General features: G+C 53.3%; 1 protein-coding gene across 2 annotated transcripts; it reads right to left on the bottom strand.

Annotated features, from left to right (window-relative positions):
- Positions 1–2,584: 2,584 nt before the first annotated feature.
- On the bottom strand, positions 2,585–10,988 carry KRT71 (keratin 71). 2 transcript variants are annotated; one of them, XM_087813912.1, is made up of 9 exons: positions 10,542–10,988; positions 8,011–8,225; positions 7,251–7,311; positions 6,668–6,763; positions 6,143–6,307; positions 5,829–5,954; positions 4,270–4,490; positions 3,585–3,619; positions 2,585–2,823 (listed from the first exon to the last, which is right to left on the bottom strand). In XM_087813912.1, the coding sequence occupies exons 1-9, from the start codon at positions 10,986–10,988 to the stop codon at positions 2,585–2,587; spliced, it is 1,605 nt and encodes a 534-aa protein (XP_087670038.1). The 2 variants fall into 2 exon arrangements, with proteins under 2 accessions (XP_087670038.1, XP_016056583.1); XM_016201097.2 differs by having other exon boundaries at positions 2,585–2,796.

The raw sequence follows: 10,988 nt of genomic DNA, 5'->3' as shown, positions 1-10,988 counted from the left end.
GGTGATGATAAGGCCTCAGTTGAATAAGGGAGAGTTTGAGAACTGGGGTCAGGCTTCATGATCTGAGAAGCTCCATCCCTGAGAAAGCGAATGGGTGAGTGAGGGAGATGAGAAACACTCTTTATCCCTGGGCAAGGTAGCTCATATGTGACAGGGAGTCAAGGGAGGCGACAGACACAAAGCAGAATTTTTCCAAGGCCCGGTTGTGAGACACAAGGACTCTAGAATCTCCTCAGAAGGTGAAAAGTGGAGATTCCACAGTCAGGGTGGCTGCAGAGGTGGCTGGACCAGCCACCACCCAATGTCTAGAGAAAGGACAGTGCCCAGAGAGCCCATTTGCATGACAGAGGCTATGTCCTTCATGCTTCTTCAGATTCTTCTTGCTGGTCTAAAATTTCATTTTGATACTTCTGCTCCCAGAACCCAGCCAGTTTCTCAGGATACACTGCCATGCCAGCCTGTTTCAGCCCCACTTTCTCCAAAAGTACCCCTAGCCCCACACTGGCACCACTCCCCAGCCACCTCCTTGCAGCCTCCATCCTGCTCCCCGGCCAGGGCCAATACCACCTTCTTCTTTTTTCTCTTTTGTTAATCCTCACCTGAGGATATGTTTTTAGAGAGTAGAAGGGAAGGTTGGAGAGGGAGAGAGACAGAAACACCCATGTGAGAGACACACATTGATTGGTTGCCTCTGGGGCTGGGGAACACACCCACAATCCAGTTACGTGCCCTTGACTGGGAATCAGACCTGAGACACTTTGTTGTGTGGCCTTGATGCTCTACCCATGAGCCACACTGAGCAGGGCCCAACACCAACTGCTTGATTTAGGTGCTGCCCTGATGCCTCCACCATTGAGGGGATTGGCTTTTATGACTGACAGGTGACAATAGGGCCACAGCCTCTGCAGGTAGCCTGTGGTAGGGAGACCTGAGATGCGTTACTTGGCAACCAGGAAAGAAGGGAATGCAGCCCAGTGCCCAGGAATCAGAGACCTCAGGCCTCAGATGACAGAATATGATGGATGGAAGTCCCACCAGATAATGGGCAGAGAGCCCGCAGTGCGTCAGGGCCGGTGGAAAGGCACAGCCGCTGGGTGGGCAGAGACAGATGGCTCGCAGACCCCGAAGCAAGCAGCAATGTGGAAAGCACGTGGGCTTTGGAGAAAAAGACCTCACGGAATCCTGGCTCCATGTACTGGCTCTTTGGTCCTGGATTTAGTATGTTTCTGTTTTAGGAATAACAACATCCTCCTCAGAGAGGTGGCACGGGTGCCGTGCCCAGCCGAGGGAGATTCTGGTCCATAGTAGGTGCTCCATAAACTCAGTTTCTGTTCCCTCCCCTCACACTCCTGCACGGTACTCTGGGCCTGGAGTGTAGGAGAGGATCACAGAGAGGAGGCCTGCCTGACCCCCAGCTCACTCCACCCAGGTAAGCCTCAGATTCCAAAAGCTCCTTCCCTATCTTAGCTTTCCAGCAGAGAGGCTCAGAGTACGGGGTCCCCACCAGTTCTACCCCTCTTGGGCATCCCCCACCACATAGCCAGGCCTCTGAGCAGAAGGCAAAGGGTTGAACAAATGCAGATACCTGTCTGCCCAGCCCCCTTCCTCCCTCTAGGAAAGACCCAGTTCTCAGAAAGAGTCCATGGTCCCTGTTAGGAGCAGGACCAATTCTGTCGTTGGACACAAACCAGGTGGCACACACACCTTTCCCATGTTTCTCCTTGTTCTCTCCCAGCCCCCCCCCCCCTTTCTCCTCCCAAACTGGCCTCCAAGCTCCTCTCCCTGCAGCCCCAGTGGTGTCTGCAGCCCTCTGCCATGTCCGCTCTGAGAGCTGCTTCTGTTTCTGCTCTACGGGAAGAATTAGCCTAGAAATATGGGCCTCTTGGGTGGTACGCAGCGGGGGCTGTGTGTCGATGCGCGTCTGCGTAGTGTATGGGGCCTGCTCATGTGAGCACACCAATGGAGTCCGCGCACACGCCCAGACGACTCAGAGAGACCACGCGGTCAGACTGTGCTTTTATTGAGGATGCAGTGGGAGGGCCTGTGAGAAGAAAGGAGGAGTGAACGGGCCTCCTCTTCTCTGCTTCTGGGTGCAGAGAGTGAAGAAAGACACCCTACATTGTGACTGGCTTCACTCAGGTTGAGTCGTGAGTCTGAGCGGATGGGACGGGGACCAAGCCTCTCGTGGTTGTCCTTCAGTCCTCCCTTTCTTGGACAGAGAGCCAGCTCCTAGTGTGAGAGGGGCCCTGGGTCTGAGATCCAGGGGCCAGACAGAGCAGACAGTGGCTGAGCCAGAGGCTGGAGCTAGGGGCTGAGCTGGCTGCATGGCTGGGGGACCAGAGCCAAAGAGGCGAACGTCGGGTGTGTGAAGGGAGGAATTTCACCAGGTTTAGTCATCTACACCTGTCCAGCTCAGCAAGACACGGGTTGAGAGAAGTGAGGTGGCCAAGGCCAGAGCCTGAGGTACAAGAGCAGGACGAGCAGGGGGAGGAGGGGGCTGACAGTGGGCTAGGGAGAGCACATGTGGGAGCCAGAGCCCCTGCTGGGGACACAGGGGTGGCAGGAGGGCACTGGGCAGCCCTCTCTACCGACTGGCCTTCTTGGAGGGGGCGCTCAGGCTGGAGCCCTTCCCCAGGGTATCCTTGTAGTCACTGGCGCTGCCCCGGCGCCGGGCCTCCCCGCCGCGGACGCTGCACACTCCAGAGATGCAGCTGCTGCTGTTGGCCACGTAGCCGCCGCTGACCGAGCTGGGCCGGAAGCCGTAGGCGCCGCTGCCGCCAGTACTGCTGATGATGGCTGCGGAGGAAGAGCGGGCCAGCACCCCTCAGCGAGAGCTGGGGGTTCTCGCAGCAATGGGTTGGGCGGGGCTCCTGTCAGAGCTGACCCCCGCCCCTGGGGGAAAATATCCCTGAGACAATTCCACCCATGTCCTGCCCTTGGTTTCCCCAGCTTATACCCAACCTGGCTGCTTATCTCTCAGAGGCCCATCTCTTTTGGTCCAGGTATTAATGTACCCACCCGTCATTCCAGATGCCACCCTTTGCCCTTTTTATTAATCTTTTTTGCTAAATTTTCCCTCTTCCGACCTCTCCTTCCTGCTGACAGTCCCATAGATGGCATCTTTCAGAAGCTCTGGTTTAACTCTCTTAGCCTCACTGAGAAACCCAGAGATTCACCGCTGTCAGCTTGACTTCCAAGGTCCCTATTCATTAATTCCAGCCTCTTCTAAGTCCCCAGCCCAGGTCTGATCACAACTTGCAGACGTGGCTCCCCAAACCTCACTTATACCCATATTCATTTTCTTGCAACATGTCCTTTGTTCCCCCATCCCTATGGCATGTCTCCCTGTTCCTAGCTGCCAGCCCCTGGGGACAGGGAGACAGAGTGATAAGGAGGAAGGAACCCTGGGCAGGGAGTCAGGAGGCCTGGTTTCTGGCCATGCCTCTGCTGTCTGGCTCTGCGACTCAGACAAGGCTTTTTCTTCTCTGGTTCTAAGGTTGCTCATCAACACACACAGGGTGTGACAGAGCCCCTTTCTGGTCTACAGATTCTACAGTTTTAGGTCCAAGCCTACAAGTACTTACAGATACTGACAGGGGAGGGATATTCTCCTGACATCCTGTTAGGAAGAGAAATAAAATGAGAGCAAGCAATCATGCAACCCACGATCTCCTAACCTCAGAGCTAGTGCCTCCACTGGCCTGATGTGGGTTTCTAAACCCTACGGACACCTATGGAAACTCCATGTTCTCTTTGGCACAAGCAGAGCCTGAGAAGTTGGGAGCTGTCCCTGAATATTTGTGGTAACCAGGCAGCAACCTAAGTCAAGAAGTAGTTCATGTGAGGCGCTCGTGTGGCGGTGGTATGCACACTTCCCAAGGGCCAGGCCTAGGTCCTGAACCTTCCCCTTTCCCAAGAACATTGGGAAAGCCAGAATGGAACATCTCAGACAAGCTCATCTTGTACCTGGACAGGTAAGGAAGATGAAGCAAGCAGACCGAAAACAGTAATGAGGGTTTTTTGGCGAGGGGGAGAGTGTGCCTAGGTACACCCAGGTAAGTTGTGAGGGCTGCATGAGTTAGTCCACGGAGCACAGTGCCTGGTATGAAGTAAGTGCTCACACCCATGTAGGGACTTTTAATAACTATTATTATTCATGTCATCACTGCCCGTTTACTCCCCAAGAACTCATCTGTTCTGGATTGGGATGTGTTAGGCTTTCCCCTGAGGTCCTCCTCAAACCCTTTCTTACCAGTGCACCCCCCTCACCTGCACTCCTCGCCCTCCAGCAGCTTGCGGTAGGTGGCGATCTCCATGTCCAGGGCCAGCTTCAGGCTCATGAGCTCCTGGTACTCCCGCAGCATGCGGGCCAGCTCCTCCTTGCCCTGGTGCAGGGCAGCCTCCAGCTCATCCAGCTTGGCCCGGGCGTCCTTCAGGGCATTGTCCCCCCGCTGCTCGGCATCAGCAATGGCTGTCTCCAGGTTGGAAGCCTAAATAAGGAATTGGAGACATTGGAAAACTGAAAGGGGTCATTGGAAGCGCTTACGTCCAAATACCATTGTTCTTTGACATTCGGAGTAGGGATGCCCACCTCCACCTTCACACCCCTGCTCGTCTTCTAGGCTGGAGCCCCTTCAGGCACCTGCAAGTCCTTCCTTAACTCCAGCTCCACTCCCTCATGTTTAGACTTCGGTGGTGATAACAACTAGTGCATCCTGCCCTCCTGAGACAATGGCTAATCACCACCACTTCAGTTATTGCAAAGACATTTACTTGGCCACCCTGTACCAAGGACACAGAATGAGTAAGAGCCAGCTTGGCTTTCTGTTCTTGAGTTGTTTAAAGTCTAGGAAGAGAGATCACTAGAATATGGTGTTACAGCTACCGCGACAGTGGTGACCAGGTGCATGGGTTTATGGACAAGGAGCACAGGGAAGGAGATTCCCCAGGAACAACTCCTATTTCCCAAGTGCTTACCACCCATCTGGCACAACACTCAGCTCTTTACCTGCTTTTTATATACCTTAGCTTATCTAGTTCTTATAACACCTGTACAGGGAGGACAGGTGACTTGCCCAATGTCCAGAGATACTAAGTGTTAAAGCTCATGGGAGAGTGGAAAGAGCACTGAACTGGGAGTCAGGAGACCTTGCTTCAGATCACAACTATGCTGTTTACCAGCTGTGCAACCCACTTAACCTCTCTGAGCCTCAGTTTCCTCATCTGTCACAATGGGGGACACTTGCCTCAGAGTTTTTGTGAGAATTCAATATGATACAATGACAGGAACTGTGGCTATATCATAATATGCATGTATCTTGTCTTGCCACCTACTAAAGCTGAGTCTGCAGCCTTTATTCATGGGACCAACTCTGACACTTTAATGGGTGTCCTCTGAGCCCACTTCTCCTTAATCACTTAATCAAGAAATGTTTATTAAGCTTCTACCAGGCACCAGGCAGTACACTAGATGCTGGAAAAATAGGCAACAAAGCAGCCAGTCCCTGCCTCCTTCCAGTCCAGTGGAAGAAGAGACAGGCGGGTGCAATTATAGAAGTGTGACAAGTGAGACCCCGGGACAGGGCTGTGGTCTGAGCCCAGCCTGGGGGATGAGAGAAAGTCAGGGGAGAGGGTTCCAAAACAGAGGTCTTTGGTCTGAGTAAGTGCTGAGGTACCTCAATGATGTCTGCTCTGAATGTTTGAGGCAGTGACCTTATCTGCCCCTTTCCTCTCATGGGCAGGGATCTGGAGGTTGCTGCCCTCGGCCAACTCGTTTCCCCTCCCATTGTGCCCACTTGCCCCAGGCCACAGATGACCAGACCCCTCACCTGCTTCTTCACATTCTCAATCTCTGAGCGGATTCTCTGTATGAGCCGGGTGAGGTCCGAGATTTCATTCTTGGTGTTTTTCAAGTCATCCCCATGCCGGCCAGCTGCCAGCTGCAGCTCCTGAAACTGGGGACCCCAGAGCATAGAGTCATGGATGAGCATGGTAAACATGTTGTGAGAGCACATGATGTTTGGGGTTGGTGATGTCATGGGGGCAGGCACACTGGACACTTAACTGAGCATTGCCTCTGTTCTGGGAACGATCAGGCCCAGCCCTCGTGCTTGCTGGGGTTGCCCTCTCCGGCCCAACTCACCTTGGTCTGGTACAGGGCCTCAGCCTCAGCCTTGCTCTTCAGGGCGATGTCCTCGTACTGGGCCCGGACCTCATCGATGATGCTGTCTAGGTTCAGGTCCCGGTTGTTGTCCATTGACAGGATGACAGACATGTCACTGATGTGGGACTGGATCTGAGTGATCTCCTGCAGGAGAAACAAGGGTAGTCTCAGAACTTGACTGTTGAAGGTCAAAACCTTCCCCAAGGAAGGTGAGCAAATCTTGGTGATGCCAACTTTAAGGCTCCCAACCAGGTCTGTTGCTCCCTGGGATTGGTTAGTTCCCTCTGGGCCCCAGACAGATTCCTGCCACCATGGAACCAGGGCCTGGTCCATTTCCTTCCCACCCAGAAGGTGGAGATTGAGGAGTCTCACAGGGCTGAGGTGGGAGATGAATGACTAACCAGGGGGCCTCCTTGAGAGCGAGGCCTCCGTGCTTTCTCAGCCCCCAGAATAGTTTTACCCACTGGCTGCCCTCAGAGGGGTGGGGTGGAGAGACAGACTCACGGCTTCAAAGAGACACTTGAAGAACTTGATCTCTTGGTCCATAGAGTCCACCTTGGCCTGCAACTCCACCTTATTGGCATAAGCTGCATCCACGTCCTGAAAGATGCCCCAGCCATGCCTTGCTCACTGCCAGGGCAGTAAGGAGGTAACAGCTACCCCAGCCTTTGTGCCCTGCACAAGTGAGTGGCCACCCTCTTCTCCTTGAGGGACCCATGGAAAAGCAGAGGAAGGAACATCCTGAGACTGCCCTATCGGCAGGGATGGGTAACCCTCAAAGGAAGGGAGCCCCAGCCAGGTTGCTGTCAGTCACCCCTGTGATGTATAAGCAGCCCCTGAGACTGCAGGAAACCTGTGTGTCATCCTCTACAGCTCTTCACTATGACAAACCCATCCATGTGGAACATCAGGAAGGCCATCCTCCTTCCTGCCTCTGTGTTCTCTTTTCTGAGTAGTTTTTCACCTTTGTTCCCTGCCTTCCTCACTATTTTTGAATCAGCTCACTTTCTCTGAGAGCAGAGCGCACTGCAGACTCAGTACCTCTGGTTCCAGGCAGCCCCGGACTCAGGGCCTGCCTTCCCCTCACCTTCTTGAGCAGCACAAACTCGTTCTCCGCAGCTGTCCGCCTGTTGATTTCTTCCTCATACCTGTGGAGATGCCCGGGCTCGGTTGGTTAACATGTATCACTGAGAAACCTCATTTGCCCAGGGACGACCCTGAGTGAGGGGTAGACCCTGTCAGAGGGCACATGTGCTGAGAGCCTGTGGAGTACTCGGTTGGTGGGGTCAGCCAGGCAAGGAAGGCTTCCTGAGGGAGGGGGCATGGTAGCCAAGTTTGGAAGGAGGAGACTGTTAAAGATTCAGCTTTGAAAATGAAGACAAAGCATGTAGAGTGAATACCCTACGGGAAATCTCAGAGGAGGCAAAAAGCAATCTCTTCCCTCAAAATTTGAATAAAGCTTCACAAATGAATGGGAGCATTTCCTGGGTTACCCCTCACAGCAGTTCTGGGAGGTAGATGGATTTAATCCCCTTTTACCAATGAGGACACAGAAGCTTGGGAAAACATAGTCGTTACCCAAGATTTCCCTCACCCCAGAGTGGAGTTAATCTTCTGACCACTGTCCAGCTAACTGAGCCGGACATGTGTCCCAAGTGCCAGGCCAGAAGCTGGAGAGGCAGAGAGCAAGTTTCAGAGTTGTGTTGGGGCGATTCTGCTTTGTATGACAAGGAACACTGCCCTCGACCTCCAAAAACTTTAAGCTGGGGTAGCTGCCAGGGCCCTAAGGTAGGGTGAGTTCAGAGGGACAAGGCAGTTGTCAAGCTACAGGGAATCCCCTTGCTCACCTCTTCTTGTAGTCCTCCACCACGTCCCGCACATTCCTCAGCTCCGAGTCCAGCCTCACCCTGTCCCCGGACAGCGTCTCCAGCTGCTTGCGCAGGGTGCTGATGTAGCCCTCCAGGATGGGCTCCAGGTTGTTCTTGCAGTTGTTCAGGTCCAGCTGCTGCAGCAGCTCCCACTTGGTCTCCAGCACTTGGTTCTGCTGCTCCAGGAACCGCACCTGGAACCCGAAGCCCAGAAACTGTTGAGCACTTATGGAAACGGTCACACCTGTCGCTTACAGGGCACTGTGCGAAGCTCTGCCCCTTACAACAGTTACATGAGGTGGGCGAGTAACCCTATTTGATGGAGAGGAAACTGAGGTATAGAGAAGTCTAGCCAAGATCTGATGGTTAAATAAGTGGTAGAGCCCAGGACTGAACCCAGACGTGGGCCCCATGACTCACACATCCAGTCACTCAGGACCCACCACGGCCACCCAGCACAGTGCAGGTATGTCCTGAAGCTGCCAGGACAGTCAGGCTGTGTCTGTCCTTGGGAAGGCTGACCTCTCTGAAGAAAGGGTCTGCTGTTCATTTTTTAACACATCAAGCTCATAGAGGCTCAATGGGCCAAGAGCTTCAGCTATTCTAACCTCCTGGAAGGCCCTAGCTCTACTTGGCTCATGGCCCCTTCCTCCTCCCCTCGTCCTGCTCCGCAGAGCCATCTTCTCTGTGGACAGATGGAGCTCCCCGTGCCACTGTGGCCTCACTGGACCAGGAAACTGCCCAGAGGGGTGGATCTGCACATACCTCTCTTATTTGGTTTTGGGGGACGGGCTACTGTTTAAATGAGGTTGAATCCCTGAAGTCAGAAATACAGGAGATTGGAAAACTGTCTGGGACACCAGAAAACTAACTCGTTGGGATGGGTTAGCCACCAAACAGCTTGCCTCCAACAGATCAGCCAGCATTTGATTTGGTTTAACCAGTCCTGACTTTTTCATGTATATCCACAAGGCTGAGCATTAACCACAGAGTAAACCCTATACCCAGGACATTACAATCCATATCTGGACCACACATTGGACACACCTGGATCGCTGATAAGATGCACTCACCTCTGGTCGCCTGGGTTATGGGATTGTGCTCTTCTAGAGACTAAAATGGTTTAGGAACTGTCCAGGCCTTGAAGCCTGTTTCCCCTCTCACCAGTCAGACCACCTTTGTTCATAGGAGTGACTATCTTTATGTTTGTCTTTCTTTCCATGTCTGCAGACTACATCCTTTAATGCTGTTTGACCAGCCCAGCCAAAGGTCAGTTCCTATGCCCCAGCCCCAAATCTCAGAACACCTTGATCTCTCAGATGTGAAATGACTTAGCAGAGTAAGAAGCCACAAAGACGGTGTTGGCCCCTAGGTGAGCAGGGCAGTAGGGGCTGAGAGTTGCAGGGAGTTGGGGGTGAGGGGTACAGCTAGACTCTTGTGACTGATGACCATCTCAGCCATTGGCTTTGTCCTGGGCTGAGCTGTCCTTGGTGCCTCACTGTCATGTAGCCAACACAGCCCTCCAGTCCCCAGTGCTGGATTTGGAAGCAGGAGGCTGTGTGTCCAACCTCGTCTTCTTTCCCTCAGATGACCCTGGGCATGGCCTTCACTTCCATGCTTTTGCTGACTCATAAAATGGGAGCAACAATTTCTTATCTACCGAAAGTCAGGGGCCTGTCTAGACTAGATGATCCCTTGAGGTCTCTTCCAGACCTTTGATGCTCTTCTCAACACCCTTCCCTTAGCTCTCCAGAGATTAAAACGATAGGAACAATAATCACCCTGGGGGAGTATTTAGTATGTGTCAGGCATTGTGCCAAGACCTTCACATGCATTTTCTTTTATAAACCTGACAACAACTCCAAGAAGTAGGTTATTATCCTCATTGTAGAGATGAGAAAACAGAGGCACAGACAAGATAAATAACTCTCCCTAAGTGCACAGCTGGCAAATGATGGACCAGGGCGGAAGCCAGGTCTGACTTCCCCAATGCACTCTTCTGCCTCTCGAGAAAGTCCTCAGCTGACAGAAACAAATGCCCTTGGCAGAGCCATCAGGGAAGGACCAGGCACTGATGCTCCTGGGCCATCAGTCAAATGACTAGTGGACAAGATCAGCTGGCTATGGACACGAGGACAGCTTTCCTGGTTACTCTGGGGCAGATTCCCTCTCCCTGGCTTTTCTGCACACAATCAATCTGCTTGGACTCAGGCTTAGTAATGGTACCAATCTGGCCCTTACGAGTAAGAAGCTGGGTTCTTCTCTTAGGCACTCCTGCCACTAACCGTGATAAGCCTCTGCCAGTAGAGATTGACCTACCTCTGTCTTTTCTAGGGAAAGACTAGACTACACAAGGAACCTTACACAAGTTACACTGATGTTAGAAAATATCTGTCTTGTCCACAGTAGGTGCCTCTCCATATCTAACTTCAATCCCTCGAGCTGTAATGAAAGCTCACATTCCAAGAAGAGATGCTGTTCACAGGTTCCCCAGGTCCTAGCAGACCCACCTTGTCGATGAAGGAGGCAAACTTGTTGTTCAGCGCCTTGATCTGCTCCCGCTCCTGGGCACGCACTTTCTGGATTTCCGGGTCCAGCTCCACATTGAGGGGGGCCAGGAGGCTCTCATTAACAGTGACCTGGTGAATGCCTCCAGGTGGGCACACAGTCGGGCACACAGGTCCCAGGGCCACACTGCCAAACATGCTGCCAGCAAAACCGCTGGCCCGGCCCCGGCCAAATCCATAACCTCCACTCTTCCCGCTGCCACTGGCCACATTGAACGAGATGCTCCGGGCGCCCCCCAGGCTGTAGAGGCTCCTACTGCCAAAGGCCCCGCTGAGCCCTTTGACCCCTGCCCGGTAGGAGGGCGAGCTGCCCCCTGAGAGCACAGCCGAGCAGCCGCTGAAGCCCCCTTTGGTGGCAGCTCCCGACTTGCAGGTGAATTGGCGGCTCAT

Source organism: Miniopterus natalensis, chromosome 2 (genome assembly GCF_054644295.1).
Source record: "Miniopterus natalensis isolate mMinNat1 chromosome 2, mMinNat1.hap1, whole genome shotgun sequence".
NCBI lineage: Eukaryota > Metazoa > Chordata > Mammalia > Chiroptera > Miniopteridae > Miniopterus > Miniopterus natalensis.
This window is presented reverse-complemented; position numbering and strand designations above follow the sequence as displayed.

Excerpts from the sequence above, each read along its gene's own strand:
- KRT71 (XM_087813912.1), bottom strand. The coding sequence starts at position 10,988 with ATGAGCCGCCAATTCACCTGCAAGTCGGGAGCTGCCACCAAAGGGGGC. Across the intron at positions 7,312-8,010 it reads GTGGAGGACTACAAGAAGAG|GTATGAGGAAGAAATCAACA; the intron begins GTGAGCAAGGGG and ends GCATCTCCACAG. Across the intron at positions 4,491-5,828 it reads TTGAGAATGTGAAGAAGCAG|GCTTCCAACCTGGAGACAGC; the intron begins GTGAGGGGTCTG and ends TTCCTTATTTAG.